Source organism: Poecilia formosa, unplaced genomic scaffold (genome assembly GCF_000485575.1).
Source record: "Poecilia formosa unplaced genomic scaffold, Poecilia_formosa-5.1.2 Scaffold529, whole genome shotgun sequence".
Taxonomy (NCBI): Eukaryota; Metazoa; Chordata; class Actinopteri; order Cyprinodontiformes; family Poeciliidae; genus Poecilia; species Poecilia formosa.
The window spans coordinates 143400-157572 of record NW_006800468.1 but is presented as its reverse complement, the minus strand read 5'-3'; the positions used below and the strand labels follow the sequence as shown (position 1 = coordinate 157572).

The 14173-nt window shown below is 37.8% G+C and overlaps 1 protein-coding gene across 1 annotated transcript in view; it reads left to right on the top strand.

Annotated features, from left to right (window-relative positions):
• LOC103129237 (attractin-like protein 1) overlaps positions 1-14173 on the top strand; it is a 211949-nt gene that overhangs the window by 93260 nt on the left and 104516 nt on the right. The window contains exon 10 of the mRNA XM_016664917.1: positions 6417-6478. Coding sequence (XP_016520403.1) covers positions 6417-6478 — 62 coding nt within the window. The remainder of the gene's footprint in view (positions 1-6416; positions 6479-14173) is intronic.

Genomic DNA, 14173 nt, shown 5'->3' with positions numbered 1-14173 from the left:
TACATTTGTTTACCTTAAGGATGTGAAAGTGAACGATAAGGTGTTTATGAGTTTTATATAGATTATAAACTTTTAAAGTTCCTGCATAACAGAATCTAGGAGGTGTGTGACCAGTTATGTTACGCTATTGAGGTTTTACTTAACAATTTCAAGTTTTTCTATTATTACTACATGTGTAAGTGAGTAAACAGGGACGAAAACAATTTATGATGATGACTAAAAAAGCTTTTTCATGACCTTTTGAGGGGTTTTTTTTCTGATTAGGCTGCTTGATAAGCAAATCATCTTCAGGGAGGATATTCTGCCATGAAAGCTTCTTCTTTACCTTCCCAGTGAAAGTAGTCAGATGAGTAATACATTAAAAAGCCAAACGTGGCTTCTTACTCGTCTCTGATCCACTGTAGATTGAGGCTAGAGTGTTTTTCAGGCATCTGTTTAAAGCAGCTGAGTTCCTCTAGCACACATAGAGCAGCTGGATTCATTTCCATAGCATGTAGGTGGAGGCAGCTCTTGGCAACTGGCTCCCTTTGGTCTTTAGGTCCTCATGAATATGCACTGTGTTGTAACCACACTTTTCATTTGTTAACATGCAAACATGGATGCCATGTGCTCGATAAAACATCTTTGACTTATAGTGGCTTGAATAAGTATTAATAATCCTTGAACTTTTTCACATTTTTCTGCGTTTATGGGAGTTTTGTGCCTCCAAAGATACAAGTGTAATAATGTTGCCAAAAACTGACAAAGAATTAACAAATGATTTTTAAATATAGGGCTAAGAACAAATGTAGGTTTTAGTTTTTCTTTTTCATTACATAATTGCATTAATTTTCCAGAACAAAATATTAAAAATTTGTCTTTAGACCTATTTTTCTTATTAGGTGAGAGACTATGTCCTTTTTTTTATTTACATAATTTTCCACTAACAACATCCAATTGAAGAAAATGTAAGTATCGTCTTTAAATTCAGTTGAAATACTTTATTGTCCCTGGGTGCCAATTCATTTGCAGCAGAGTCTACAAGATACAACCAAAAACACTCATAAAAATCCCCCCACCCAAAAAAAAGTAAAAAAAAGATTTTTTGTCTGTACCAAAGCTCCACCAGTGATCTTTGGTACAGACATTGATGGTGACCATTGACCTCTTCTTACTTATCATGATAAGGTTACCAAACTACCACACCATTTCAAAACTCAAAACAGATTCAATGAGATAAAAACGAGACATTTGTAAAAGACATTGATCAACATAAAAATCATTCAATTTCCTTAAAAATAAAAACTGCCATTCTTACAGACAGAATCAAATTTGGCCTCAGTAGTTAGCTTATTGTCCAACACAGGGGCCAAATATCAAATATCTATACTGGCAATCTTTTGACAAATATTTTCTCTTTCTTTATTTTAAAACATTATTATTATTATTATTATTATTATTATTATTAGTTGTCTGTTCTGCAAGTAGTAACATCCGATTGATGATCATGTGACTCGTATAATGAAAAAAAGAAATTGCATTGCATTTTTGCAAAATACACTAATACGATTGATACGACCGAAAGAACCATCTCATGTTAGTGCAAAAATATTTTCTCAAAAAATGAGTTTTTTGAAATTGGCGTGTTTCCATCAAGATTTATTTTCAAAATGTCAAATTGCATGATTTTAAAATCAATGGAAACGCTGTTTAAGCCATATTTACTAGTGTATTAGTAAGATTCCTGCAGTGCTCTCCTGTAAGGTGGTTTTAAAAAATAGGTTGGTAAGATTTTATTGTTTTATTGAAAAGAGGTTTAGAAACAGCAGTGTTTTGGTTATTTCCTTGCTAATAATGTGGTCCTTCAACGAGCCAGTCCCTTTTTGTTCTGATCTTCTGTCCCAGAGTAAACCAGTAAGCCTCAGCATTTGGGCTGGTAATTGCTCAGGAGGTTCAGTAAGACCCTCTGAACATGGGATAGAGCACACAGCTGGTTCAGATGGATGAATAAACTCGCACTGCTTTGGTCCATCCTTAGTCTCTGCTTAGCTTTAGTGTCTTTCACCTGCTCTGTGGCTGCTCTTTGCCTCCTTCCTTTTTATCTGTTTGTTGTTCTCTTCTTCTTTCCTTTCTTTATTGATTAGCCAAGCACTTTCTTTCATTCTGGGCTTTAACAAGCAGGTCTTAGTTCAGGGTTAGAGAAATAAAAGGCAGCCCGCTGCTGTCACAGCTCCTAAGCTTGTCCCCAGAGGGCTACCATAGGTCTTCCATAATGACTGTGCAGTAGATGCAGGGTCCTTGGAGTCCTTTTAAATCATTGCTGTCGTACTCATCTTTTACCTCTGTCTCTCACTCCTTCCTTCTCACCCTCCCCCCTCTCTCTGCTGTGGTAATTACAACACGAGTTTAAGGAAGGAGTGGAGGAGGAAAAAGATTCTCCTCTGAACCGGTCAGTTGACCCCTGATCTCAAAACAATTACACTCTATTGTTCTTCCATGTTTATATGTGGAAGTTTGAGAATTCCCATCTGTTATGATTTTGTTGTGTCACTGTTCGTCCTTATGGCATTTTCTCAGGCATGTAGTTGTGTGTGTGTTTCACACCCTGCTCTTATTCTGCCTTTCTCTGATTATAATAATGAACTCTTCATTTAATAACTGTGCATGCTTTTGCCTCAACTGAACTTCTATAATGTCTTTAAAGTAATTTCCAGTGATAAATTACTGATCTGAAATGAAACGCATTAGGTAACTTATGCCCCTTGTCCATGGGGCATAAGTTACCTTATGCCCCATGGTAAGGTAACTTACCATGGGGCAAGTTACCTTACCCTATGGTAAGGTAACTTGCCTTACCATGGGGTAAGGCAAGTTACCCCATGGTAACTTACCCCATGGTAAGGTAAGTTTTACCTTACCATGGCTTTAACCGGCTCTTCAACACACAACCCCAACCAACCTCACAGCTTTTAGTTACTTAAGGGGCATTAGGTTGATGTGCATGTTATTCTTTCTTTGGGTTTTTCTTTTCAATAAAGTTCTTCTTTTGACTTATTTACCTCAATCTAAAAGGCTGTGTGTTTTTATTTTTTTTCATAGTATAATTTTATAACACAATCAGGTAATTATGTTATCTCCACTTGCTTTTTAAATGCTGCATATATATTAAATATGACTTAAAAGACGTTGGACGTTGTAATTTAACACCTTCAAATTGGGCCTCTGTCTCTTTAAAAACTCCTGCTCTTTCTGAAGCTCCATCTTCAGGAATTCATCACAGCATGGCTCCTCTATTAACTCTTTAACATTTCACTAGTGTTTCACTGATAAGTATTAGTTTGCTAATTGCTTCTGGCTAGTCTGAATGAGCAGAGTGGGCGAATCATGAGGAGGGCTACTCTGTGAGGCGGATGCTAGGAAAGTGCAGCTCTGTGGAGTGAAAATAGTCTCAAAATATCTGTGTGTGTGTAAAAATATCTGTGCATGTGTAAAATGATTTGTGTATGTGTAATAATGGATTTGTAACTCATGTAAGCATCTTTGTGTGTAAGTTTGGATAGTTGTATCTGTGAAACATGACTTGTAAGCCGCAAAAAGACACGGAAGACACACGTACAAATGTTGAAAAAGTACGCACAAGTCGCCAAATACACACACACAAAACTGCAGTTACGTACAGATCCAGGTTCGAGTGCACAACTATTTTTGCGACTCATTTCACGCTTCCGGAGCTCCCAGATTTGTGCGTAGATGGTGTGTTTAGATGCTAGTAGAAAGCTGGGTCATCTGATTTTTGCTCTGTGTCTAGTGTTTTTATCCTCTGAACGTTTCTCACTGTGCTTGTGCCAAAGTGGAAAATACGTTAGTTTGGTGGAAAACAGAATATCTCAGCACTTCCTTATAATATTCCAAAATTATTTATAGACATATTGTGCATTTTGAGCGGTACAGGAGACTAGGTTGTCTGAAAAACGACCACTGGTTCACTGGCTGGAAAAATAGGCAGGCAATAAGCAAGACGGCTCATGCCAGTGGTCTGTCGTCAGAAGTAAGTAGAAGTTACTCCTGCACGCTTTCCTCTCTGATTATAATGAGACATCGAGTAATTATTAATAATTTCAGATTATGTTATGTCAGGCTGTTATGTGCTTCGGGCACATTATGATGATTTTTGTCTATTGTTTCTTTTCTTATAGACTTTAGTTGAATGACCTTTTGTTAAAATATTTTGGAGTTTGGATCATTTCTTTTTGGTAATTTGATTACGTTAATTTGTGACGCTGTGGGTCCGCCTATAAATAAGCTGGGTTTCAGCATGTTGGGATTCCGCACTTCCACTCGCTTCCGCTCGCTCCACCACCACCGGGGATGCGTCTTGACGCGGTGCACGCTCATCCTGTCGCTGTGGGCCGCAGCTAACTTTTCCAGCCTGCTATGCGGTATTTCTGTTAGCCTTTGTTTGTTTGCTTTTTCATTGTGATTTTGGCCTCGTGGGGCCGGTTGTCCTAGTTTCGATCTTTCTTTTGCATTAGGTTCTTTTTTGCTTTAGTCCGGTTCTAGTAGGGGCTTCGACGGCCCTGTATAGGGTTGGCCCCCTGCTGTACCGTTTTGTTCTGTTTGATCGGCTCACCAGGTCCAACTTTCTGTTAATAATTTTGGGGTTTTGTTTTTCTTTTTTTTGGGACACGGGAAACTGAGGGCATTTAACTCTTTTTTTCTTCACAGAAAATCAGAAGCAGCTGAACCAAAAAACCAAAGTTCAAGAGAGTTTAAGAACCGTCATTCTTGTCTCGTGTCCTCAAGTATGTTGTGCCCTTGGTGGACGTAACACAGGCCTCCTCACATGTTTCTGTTAGCGGGAGCTAATGTTTATGTGAGCTATGCTACTTTCGCTGTTGGGAGCCGTTCAACATTTGTAGGCGTAGGAAAAGATTTATTTCCTTTTTACGGCTTACAAATCATGTTTCACAGATACAATTATCAAAACTTACACACAAATATGCTTACACGAGTTACAAATCCATTATTATACATGGACAAATATTTTTACACACGCACACATCCTTTTACACACGCACATATATTTTTACACACACACAGATATTTTGAGACTATTGTCACTCCATACAGCTCCTACTCAGTAATGCTCAATAAAGCACTGCCCCTTTAAAATGGCTCCACTGTTGGGGTTTCCAGCACACAGTGATAATGGCCATGTGCAAAGTGGGTCTCCGTTTTCTCTCTTTTTCAGTTTTTTTTCTTTTAGAATATTTAGAGTATTTTTTTTCTCAAAACTCTGTGGTTGTAGGAAAACCCAGGAAAAATCTGTTTTTCTAAATGTCTAGATTATTGTAAACAGAGCCTCTGACTGGACTATGTTTAAATGTCAGTATTTATCCAGATTCAAAATACTACTTCAGAAACTTGTAATTTACCAACAAAGGAATAGGCTGAAGCCAGAGTTTAAGTTTTCCTACCCTGAGTGTTACTATGCTTTCAATTGAAGGTGGAGTGGCTCTGAATTGAATAAAATTAAATAAAGATACACTGCATCCTCTTTTCTGTTGAACCTGAGCAAAAACATGTCATGTTTATAACACGCATTAATAGCATACTTTGCCTTGTTTTTATCTGTACTTGTGGTAAACATGCAGGTAAAGGTCTGAGTTTGTTTTCGTGTTTGTGGCTCTGCAGTGGTGAAGAGAAAGGGGCGTGGCCTAAACAGCTTATTGATTATAGCTGTGTTTAACGACTGCAGCTGCTGTAAATTGAAATGATAGCTTTTGGCTGGAGTCACTGTTCCACTGAAAAATGTTTGGAAGAGGAAAAAAACAAGAAATTTGAAAATTGCTTTGTTCCATGCTTTGATGTTAATTTCCTTTAACCATACTGAACGTGTTTGTTTTTTGTTGAATGACAGTTTATAATGTTTGAGTTTTACCTTGAGAGAGCTCATCATACCTCCGTACACTATCAAGGTGGAATGATGGAAATTGCTGCATTGGAGGCCTGGATGCACAGCCAGCCTCTTTTTTTCCCCATATTAATGCAGGGTCTCTGTGGACCAGAATCAGCTTTTCTGCAGCTTTTTCACTGTCAGGCCATTTTACCTGCTGAACAAATGCTGGAGAACCTCTTAAGCCTGCTCTGCCCCTTCTTTTCCTCTCCTCCCTTTACAAGGAGTCTCAGAGGATTCACCAAAGATAAAAAAGTGTTGGATTATTAAGGTTAATTGTAAACGTTTCACCGTGCTAAATATGCTGTAAATCCACTGCTTCACGTTGTGAAGTCAGTCATTAGTAAATAGGTGACTTTGAGCTTTCTGGGAATGTGTAAATTAGAAATAAACATAGAAAAGCATCATGATTAGAAAGTAAAATAACATTTTACTATTTAAGTCTATTTACAGTATTTCCTTTTTGTCTTGTTTCCAATAGATTGCTTTCTCCCAGCACAACAGCATCATGGACCTGGTGCAGTTCTTCATCACCTTCTTCAGGTAAGCCTTGTAATGTGGCCATCAGAACCATTGCAGAGTGCCCAGCATCACCTTGCTGAACTGTGCTGCTCAATGGTTCAGGTCCCAGAGCCTCGCAGAGTGTTGGGGGGATGACCTGAGCTCACAGAGTTATAGCTGCCTCAGGCAAGATGGGAGAAACCCTTGACTGTGTTGGTGGAGTCCACTTCTGCTCAATGGCAGCAAGATAGGAACGAGATGATGGGAGAGAACCACATCATGGAGCTGAATGAAACATGGCTGGGTTGAGTCTGAACAGAATCAGGACTTTGGATCTAATACTAGTACTGAGCTGTTGATTAAAGTACACCAAGAGACGTGTGTATGATGCATCAGTTTAACAAGTAAGATTTTTGTTCAAGTTTAAAAACTGAGCCTATGCATCCTTTACCAGAACATCTCATATTACCCCGTAGTAGAATGTCAGGTTGTAAAACAGTGAGTTCACCGTTGTAAAGTTTGTAAGATAAATATTCAGGTCCATGCTAGAGGTTGTGCAAGGTCATATTTTTTAAAGTTGAGTCCACAACAACTGTGACGTCATAGAAACATGAGAAAATGCTTCACAGCAGCTTTCAGGCTTTATTAGCTATATTCACTGAAAATATTGACAAGAGATAACTTAGACAGAAGTCTGTTATGCAGAATGATCTCAGATCTCAGACTTCATCGGTAGTAGTGGAGCAGAGGGGTGATTTTCTGTCACTGTGGTTCAAAAAGTTGCATAAAGTTGAGTTTGACTTTTTTTCCTGAACACCACCTGATCATCAGGTATAATCTCATCTGGACAGCTGCATGTATAGGAAGCACATTGTTACATTTACCACAGTTGTGCTTGTTGGAACATCATAAACTAAATTTATTCTGAACCGATCCCGTTTGATTCCAGTTAAATTGAGTTTACCCGCCTGCAGCTCCTCTTCCTTGTTGTGCACCAGGCTGCTCCAGTGACTCCCAGCAGCTGATTTCTGACTTTACTGGATGAAGCAAAATGCAGACAGCGGCAGGGTCAGATTCTGTCACATCCTCACAATGCAGTTTGAAATTAAAGGTGTTGTCAGATAGTGTTTCTAGTAAAGCTGCTAGGTTAGAAGCTGCAAGGCGCAGCTTCATGTGTCCCGTCATGTGACACAATGTTTGAGCTGTTTGTTGGATGAAAATGAAACCAAAATGTGTGAACATTCACACGTTACTATGGTTGCTTTTGACTGGGTTTGCAGGACCAATGAAATTACTATTGTTTATACAATTGAAACTATCTGACAAACTCAATCAACTCCTTACTCCTGAGTAATGCATTTCCTCTCACATTAAGAAGAAAAATATTATCTGCAAAGAAAGAAATCTAGGAGAAGTAAATGCTGGATTCTTACTTTCTGCTTGGTTCAAAATATCACAAAGAACATAAAGGCATGTCTTAGTGAAGAATAAAAACTTCCAACATTTTACAAGTCAAACTGTTTGTATATATATAAAAAATGGCTCATGTTCTTGGTATCCACTACTTTTAAAGCATAAAAGCAGCAAGTCAGCAGCCTGTCCAAAGTACCTCAATGACGTCTTAATTGAATAAATAGAGTTTGACAGAATTCATATCATTCTTTCTAAAAGCAAAACATAAATGCCTATCCCTTCATGTCACACACACCCTTCATGGTGTGTGTATGTGTGTGTGTGGATGTGTTTATCAGGGAGGCTGAGAAATGTGACTCATCAATGATTAAATCGTGGCTCTGTGACACAATTTAATTTCCAATTCAAAGCAACGTCTCCACAAAGCGTCATTATTACTGACAAGATGAGAATCGCTGGTGTTTGAGCTCACAGCCATGCAGACTGACACCAGATCTAATGAGAAAGTTTTTTGGGAAAAGAAGTCTTCAGGTGAAATCCTGCCACTCAGCCGGAACGCCGGACAAAGTGTGTGTGTTTGTCTCTGCGTATGTGTGTGTGTTTATGTGTTTGTCTGTGCATGTCCTCTTTGCTGTCTTCACGGCTAACTGTCTGTCACTGTGCAGCCCTAGAGTATGTGTGAGCCGTTTTATTGCCCAGGGATCTGCTTCCGAACATCCGTGACCTTTTTGCCTATGTACTGGGAGTGGGTGATGTCATCAGTATGGGACAGCTTTGCTGTTTGCCGGGAAAGTTCGGTGTGTGTGTATGAGTCACTTCCCTGTTTGAGTTTTCTCTTCTACGCTGCATCAGATTCCCAATAAGAAAAGGTTAAGCACTCTGACTTCTGGTCTCTTCCTAGTTTAGTTTTAGTCACTGCTCTTTTTTATAATTCTATATGGATTTATTTGTTTTTATTACATGTCTTGAAATTGATTATATACATAGTCATTTGCTGCCATTTTACCACCAGTGTTACAGGCAATACAGTGCCTGTAAAAGGAATATGATCTCCACTTTGTAGGGGGTGAATAAAGCACTGTGATTTTCTTAATTTTTATTTTTTTTTTATTTTTTTGCCAAAATCATCATTGGTTAAAAAAAATAAATAAAAATTATTTAATTGTCTTTTTAAAAAAATAAATAAAGAAAGAAAAAAAGAAATCAGTTTCTTTTGCTTTAAGGATTTGTTTGTAATTTATTTTGTCAAAAAAAAAGCCACATTTTGTAATGAAATGGTAAATGATCCAAGAAGGTAAATACATTTTGTAGGCACATTAGCGTCTCTCATTCAAAACTGTAACCGCTTTTACTATCAGAAAGTGGAGTGAGTCTGAAGTGTTGACTGAGAAGCTGCTCATTTAGACATGTTTGCTGTCACCTTTAAGCTGCTCTGATGTTGGTGTTCCTCTGCAATAACTTCCTGATCATTGCAGTGATTAGCTAAGGGTTAAAGTCAGGGATTGGTTTTAATTGGATTACTGGATGTGTGAAGCATCAATTAAAGGCTGTTTATCACAAGTCCTACTCTACCCACATGAGAAATTCAGTGAACATGTATGTTGCCTAATTGGCATCCGAAGACTTCCCGACTTTGGCTGGAAGCTAAGCGTTGACAGGTTGTGTACTTTTGAAGGGAAGCTGGTGAATTCTTGGACTCTGGTGGGTTTGTGGCATCAAATTGCTTCTCCTTTGGGAAAGAGAAAAGCTGATTGCTAATCAGACGAGTGAGGACTGCAAGTAATTGGATGGAGCTGAACTGCAGTGTCACCAATTAGCATTTGGGGCCGTGGAGAAGAAAGATATAAATGCAGTATAATTACAGACATTTTGCCTTTTTCCTTTCTTCGTTAGAAATGGGAATATGCATGGAGAATATTGAGGGGAGGACAAAACATACAGAAAGGGGAGGAGAGTTCACAAAACTATAGGACAGGAAACATGACTTGAAAACACACAGGCCCAATTCTACAAGACATTTCGAAGTTAAACTGTTGTTACAGCCCAGCACGTCACTCTATTTGTCTTCTTTAAATGTTGCCATCATACAGGAAGGCTCTAAATTGTACTGTAAAAGTTTATTACTGTACTTCAGGAGGTAAAGCTCCCATAGAATGATGGTATTTTTACAGATAATTTGGTTAAACTGGATTTGTGTTTTGGAGGGAGAGAGGGATGGGGAATAATTGCTCCATTATTAAACTACTTGATGGGTTTTTTTTTAACAGAAGCAAACAGATTAACTTTACGAAACAAAGCTCTGTTGACCAGAACTATGCACACAAAGAGCACTGATGGCATTAATATTAAGGAGCTATGGCAGTGACTGTCCTGAATTCTTGAATATAATAAATCTTGTTTTTTCTTGTCAGTATTGATTGATTTATTTTTTTAAAAGGTTATCCCTTTTTTATTTGATAAAATATGTTTTTTTTTGTCATCTCCTGTTTTTTGGCCTATTCTGTTGTCTGAATCAGAAGCGGTATGGCAGGCCAGAAACTCACTAAAGTCAATTATTCAATGGGAAGAATATCTCATTCTCTGCCTTTTTTTCCAGGAAGTTATTTCTATGTCCACAAAACCTTTTGTTAGAGCTAACTATGTTAATATTTGTATAATTTTTTAGAGTGAAATATTATGAATTAGTCCACTTTGAAATGCAAAAGTATGCTACTTTGAATATATTGGAACCTATGGAGGCCATTAGATGCAGAACATAATAATGGATTTGATCACCCTGGATTCGACTTAGGGTTCATTCACACAGTCTGGTTCAGTCAAATTCTGGTTCATTTGTCTATAAAGTCCGGTTCATTTGGGACTAAAAACGTGAACAGTGGTCTGTCTACATCCTCGGTTCAGTTGAAGTGAACTCTGGTTCGGTTTGATTGCATATGTTGAGCACCAAGCGGACCGGAGACCGCTCCAAAAGCAGGAAGCGAACTACCACACAGGGCATTCTGGGTAAATACAACCACAACAAATGCAAGAGTTTAGCGCTAACGGGAGAAATGACTCCTTGTCTTTTCCCAAAGACAAAAGAAAAATCCTACATCAAAATCTGACACTATTCCATTGTTGTTTACATTTTGTGAAGAAGGAAGTTGCACTCTTAATCTTCTTCAGGGTTTTTTGTGTCGTTTCCTTCAGTGGTTCTTGGTGCAACGCCACCACAGGTGAGGAAGGGGAATATTTTTTTTCAAATGATTTGGTTAATTTGATACAGTGCAGTGTGAAAACCAACCATACCAACTGAAAATTTAACAAATGTTGTAATTTTGGTCCCCAATTGAGTCTGACGGACCATCAGGTGTGAAAACAGCCTTAGAACTTCCAAACTGAAGTAACTGTCAGGCCCAGACGAGACTGTCGCAGATGGGATAAAGATTCTGTGGATTAACGTTTGTGATATAAAAACAGTGAAGAAAGAAGGTCATGTTTAAGTTTGAACACAACACACCCGTCGTACTTTACACAAATCTGGGCTAGATTTTTGACAAAATTAGTGAAATCATTTTAATTAAATCCTTTTTATCAGGATAAAAATGATAATTTTTGTAGCTTTTATGTGCTACAAAAATTCCCAAGTCCACTTGTTGAAGAAAGTTTTACTTCCTAGCAACGCTTGCAAGGTAAATCATAAGAAGATTAGCTATGCAGAAAAATCCCTTTGTTGCCACCTTAATTTCAGACTTTTACCGGCAGAGCAGAACACGGTTCAGCAGAAATATGTTTTGCTTTCCACAGTTAGAAGCCTCACCTCAGTCTGTTTCTGCAGTCAGAGTTGATTTGCTGCCTCTGCAGATAGAAAGCTGTTTCTGATCATGGGCTATTTGTGGCCGATGTTCAATGAATAGCTTATTGATTTTAGCTTGCCTGCTGGCGTTAAGCTGTTTCATGGTGCTCTCCTTCATATCTGTTTATGTGTGTCGCAGGAAGCAGTTACTGTTTTCTGTAGTTGTTAGCTGAAGGCAAGTGGCATCAGTTAAGAGCAGACAGACACTAATGCAATGGCTCTTCTAAGTTCATACACTCTGAATCACAAGATTGAATATTACTTAATTGAATTAGTGTAACATTTTTACTCTTAAACTTTGAGTTTATTTCAATGCCCTCAAACTGGTTATAAAACATTTGTAATAATATAAGTGATGTTTTTATTTACAACTAAATTAACCATCTAAGCCAATGTATTACATCAACTGACTAAATGTAACTAAAAATAACATTATGTGAATCAGATTGAAAACCTGAGTAGGATGTATTAAAAGAAATAACTGAAAACATTTGTAGCATAAACTCACCAATGACTTACTAAAAAAGTGTTTTAACACAACATTTGACAATATTCAGCTTAAAAACAACAATATAACCAGTATCTCACAGAACATGAAAAATTTTATATTCCTACATTCCTACAGAAAATTTTATTTTTTTCTGTTAAATTGGGTAACGTCTGATGTGCAAATGCTAACAAGGCTAGTTAAACAGCCAAGCTAATGTCGGAGATGAATGCTTTGCTACGATAGTTCTGTAGATAGAAGAGGATACTTCATGCTCATGTCTAGCTTCTAGTCAAGAGATTTCCAAGAAATTTTTAATTTGTTTTAAATTACTTACCTCAAGCCAGGTAGAAACTTATTCTGTTGCCTGCTGTAGCCGTTAGCAGCCTGCTGTAGCCATTAGCAGCCTGCTGTAGCTGTTAGCAGCCTGCTGTAGCCGTTAGCAGCCTGCTGTAGCTGTTAGCAGCCTGCTGTAGCCATTAGCAGCTACAGCAGCTACTTCAGATTGGTCCGAGTAATGGTGCCACATGGTAATTTTTCTTTCTTTTTTTTAAGTTTTAGGCTCTGAAATAAAATTGTGTTGGTGTCTATAGTTATTTTACCTCCTAAAACTAGTTGCTTTCTACTTACTGAAGATATTGTACTTCAACATCCTCAGTTTGTTTAACCAGCCTGATTGCTCTTACTTGTAGGTGAACAACCTTCAGCTGAATGTTAACAAACCCACCAGATTCTCTTCATTTTATTTTCATTCTCCTCCCTAATACCTCTGTAATCACAACAATTATACTGGAAGAATTGTTCTTCAATATTTTATTTGATCAATATTGCTTTTGAGCAATTTGAAACAAATGCAGACAATTTTAAGAGCTTCCCAGACAGCATAGCATAAAAAAATGCATAAACATTAATGCAATCTATCACAATATGTGCATACCCTTTTATACTCCTGCATTTATCTGTTGTCATGTCATTGATTAAATATTTGGATAAATCCAGTAAACAACTGATATTTCCAATGGTGAGACATTTGTATAATTGCATTTATTATTATTTATTTGTTAGCCTACTTATTTATGGTAGCATTAGCATTTAGTTAATCCTGGCTAAAAAATACAACTATATAAATGTTTCAGCTAAATGCTGACTTTAGCAATTAATTAATCATTTAGCTGAAACATTTCTATAGTTGTATTAGCATGTAACTGCTAACATAGTGGATAGTGTTAACATGCTTTGTTTATTAGCATGCTAAAAGCCATGTTCCTTCAATAAAAGTGAGTAGTTATCACTGTTGTCTTGGAAACTAATGCAGACACTCATGAACCAACGCTCTGTTTGTCAGAGTCTCATTCAACAATACTCCACATGCTCTTCTCACGTGTTAGAGTACATCACCACGTCATCCAAGTAGACTGCACAACCAGCCACTCAATGAACAGAGTGGTCACCAGCCACTCTGTTGCTTTACTGTGTTGCACTCGTAGCTGTTTCAGAACCTGACTGAACAAATGTGATGAACAATTTGTTTCTTAGTCAGACTGTATTACTTTAGGGATACTGAACACCGAAAAGAACAGAGTAAGAGCATGTACAACTGACCTAGCAGTTATTGTGCATAATTGATAAGCTGCTGGATAACGTGTAGTTTGACACATCACAGTGAGCAGATATGATGACCCAGGTTTTGAGCGAGGTAACGGGCCCACGGAGTCGATCATTAAATCCTCAAATGGCTCAGATGCTGTAATAATTGGACTTAAAGGGAACGGTTTCAAAACCTGAATGGGCTTGGAAATGAGTTGACAGATATGACATATCTTAATATGAGACAAAACGTCCTTTTTAAGACGTGGCCAGAAAAATTTTCTCAGAACCCGGTCATACGTTTTATGTACACCAGAATGACCAGACTCATCATGAGCAGCGTTTAACACTGCAGAGCAAAGTTTAATGGGAACCAATATTTGAAACACTGGCTCACCCACAATGTCAGCATGTG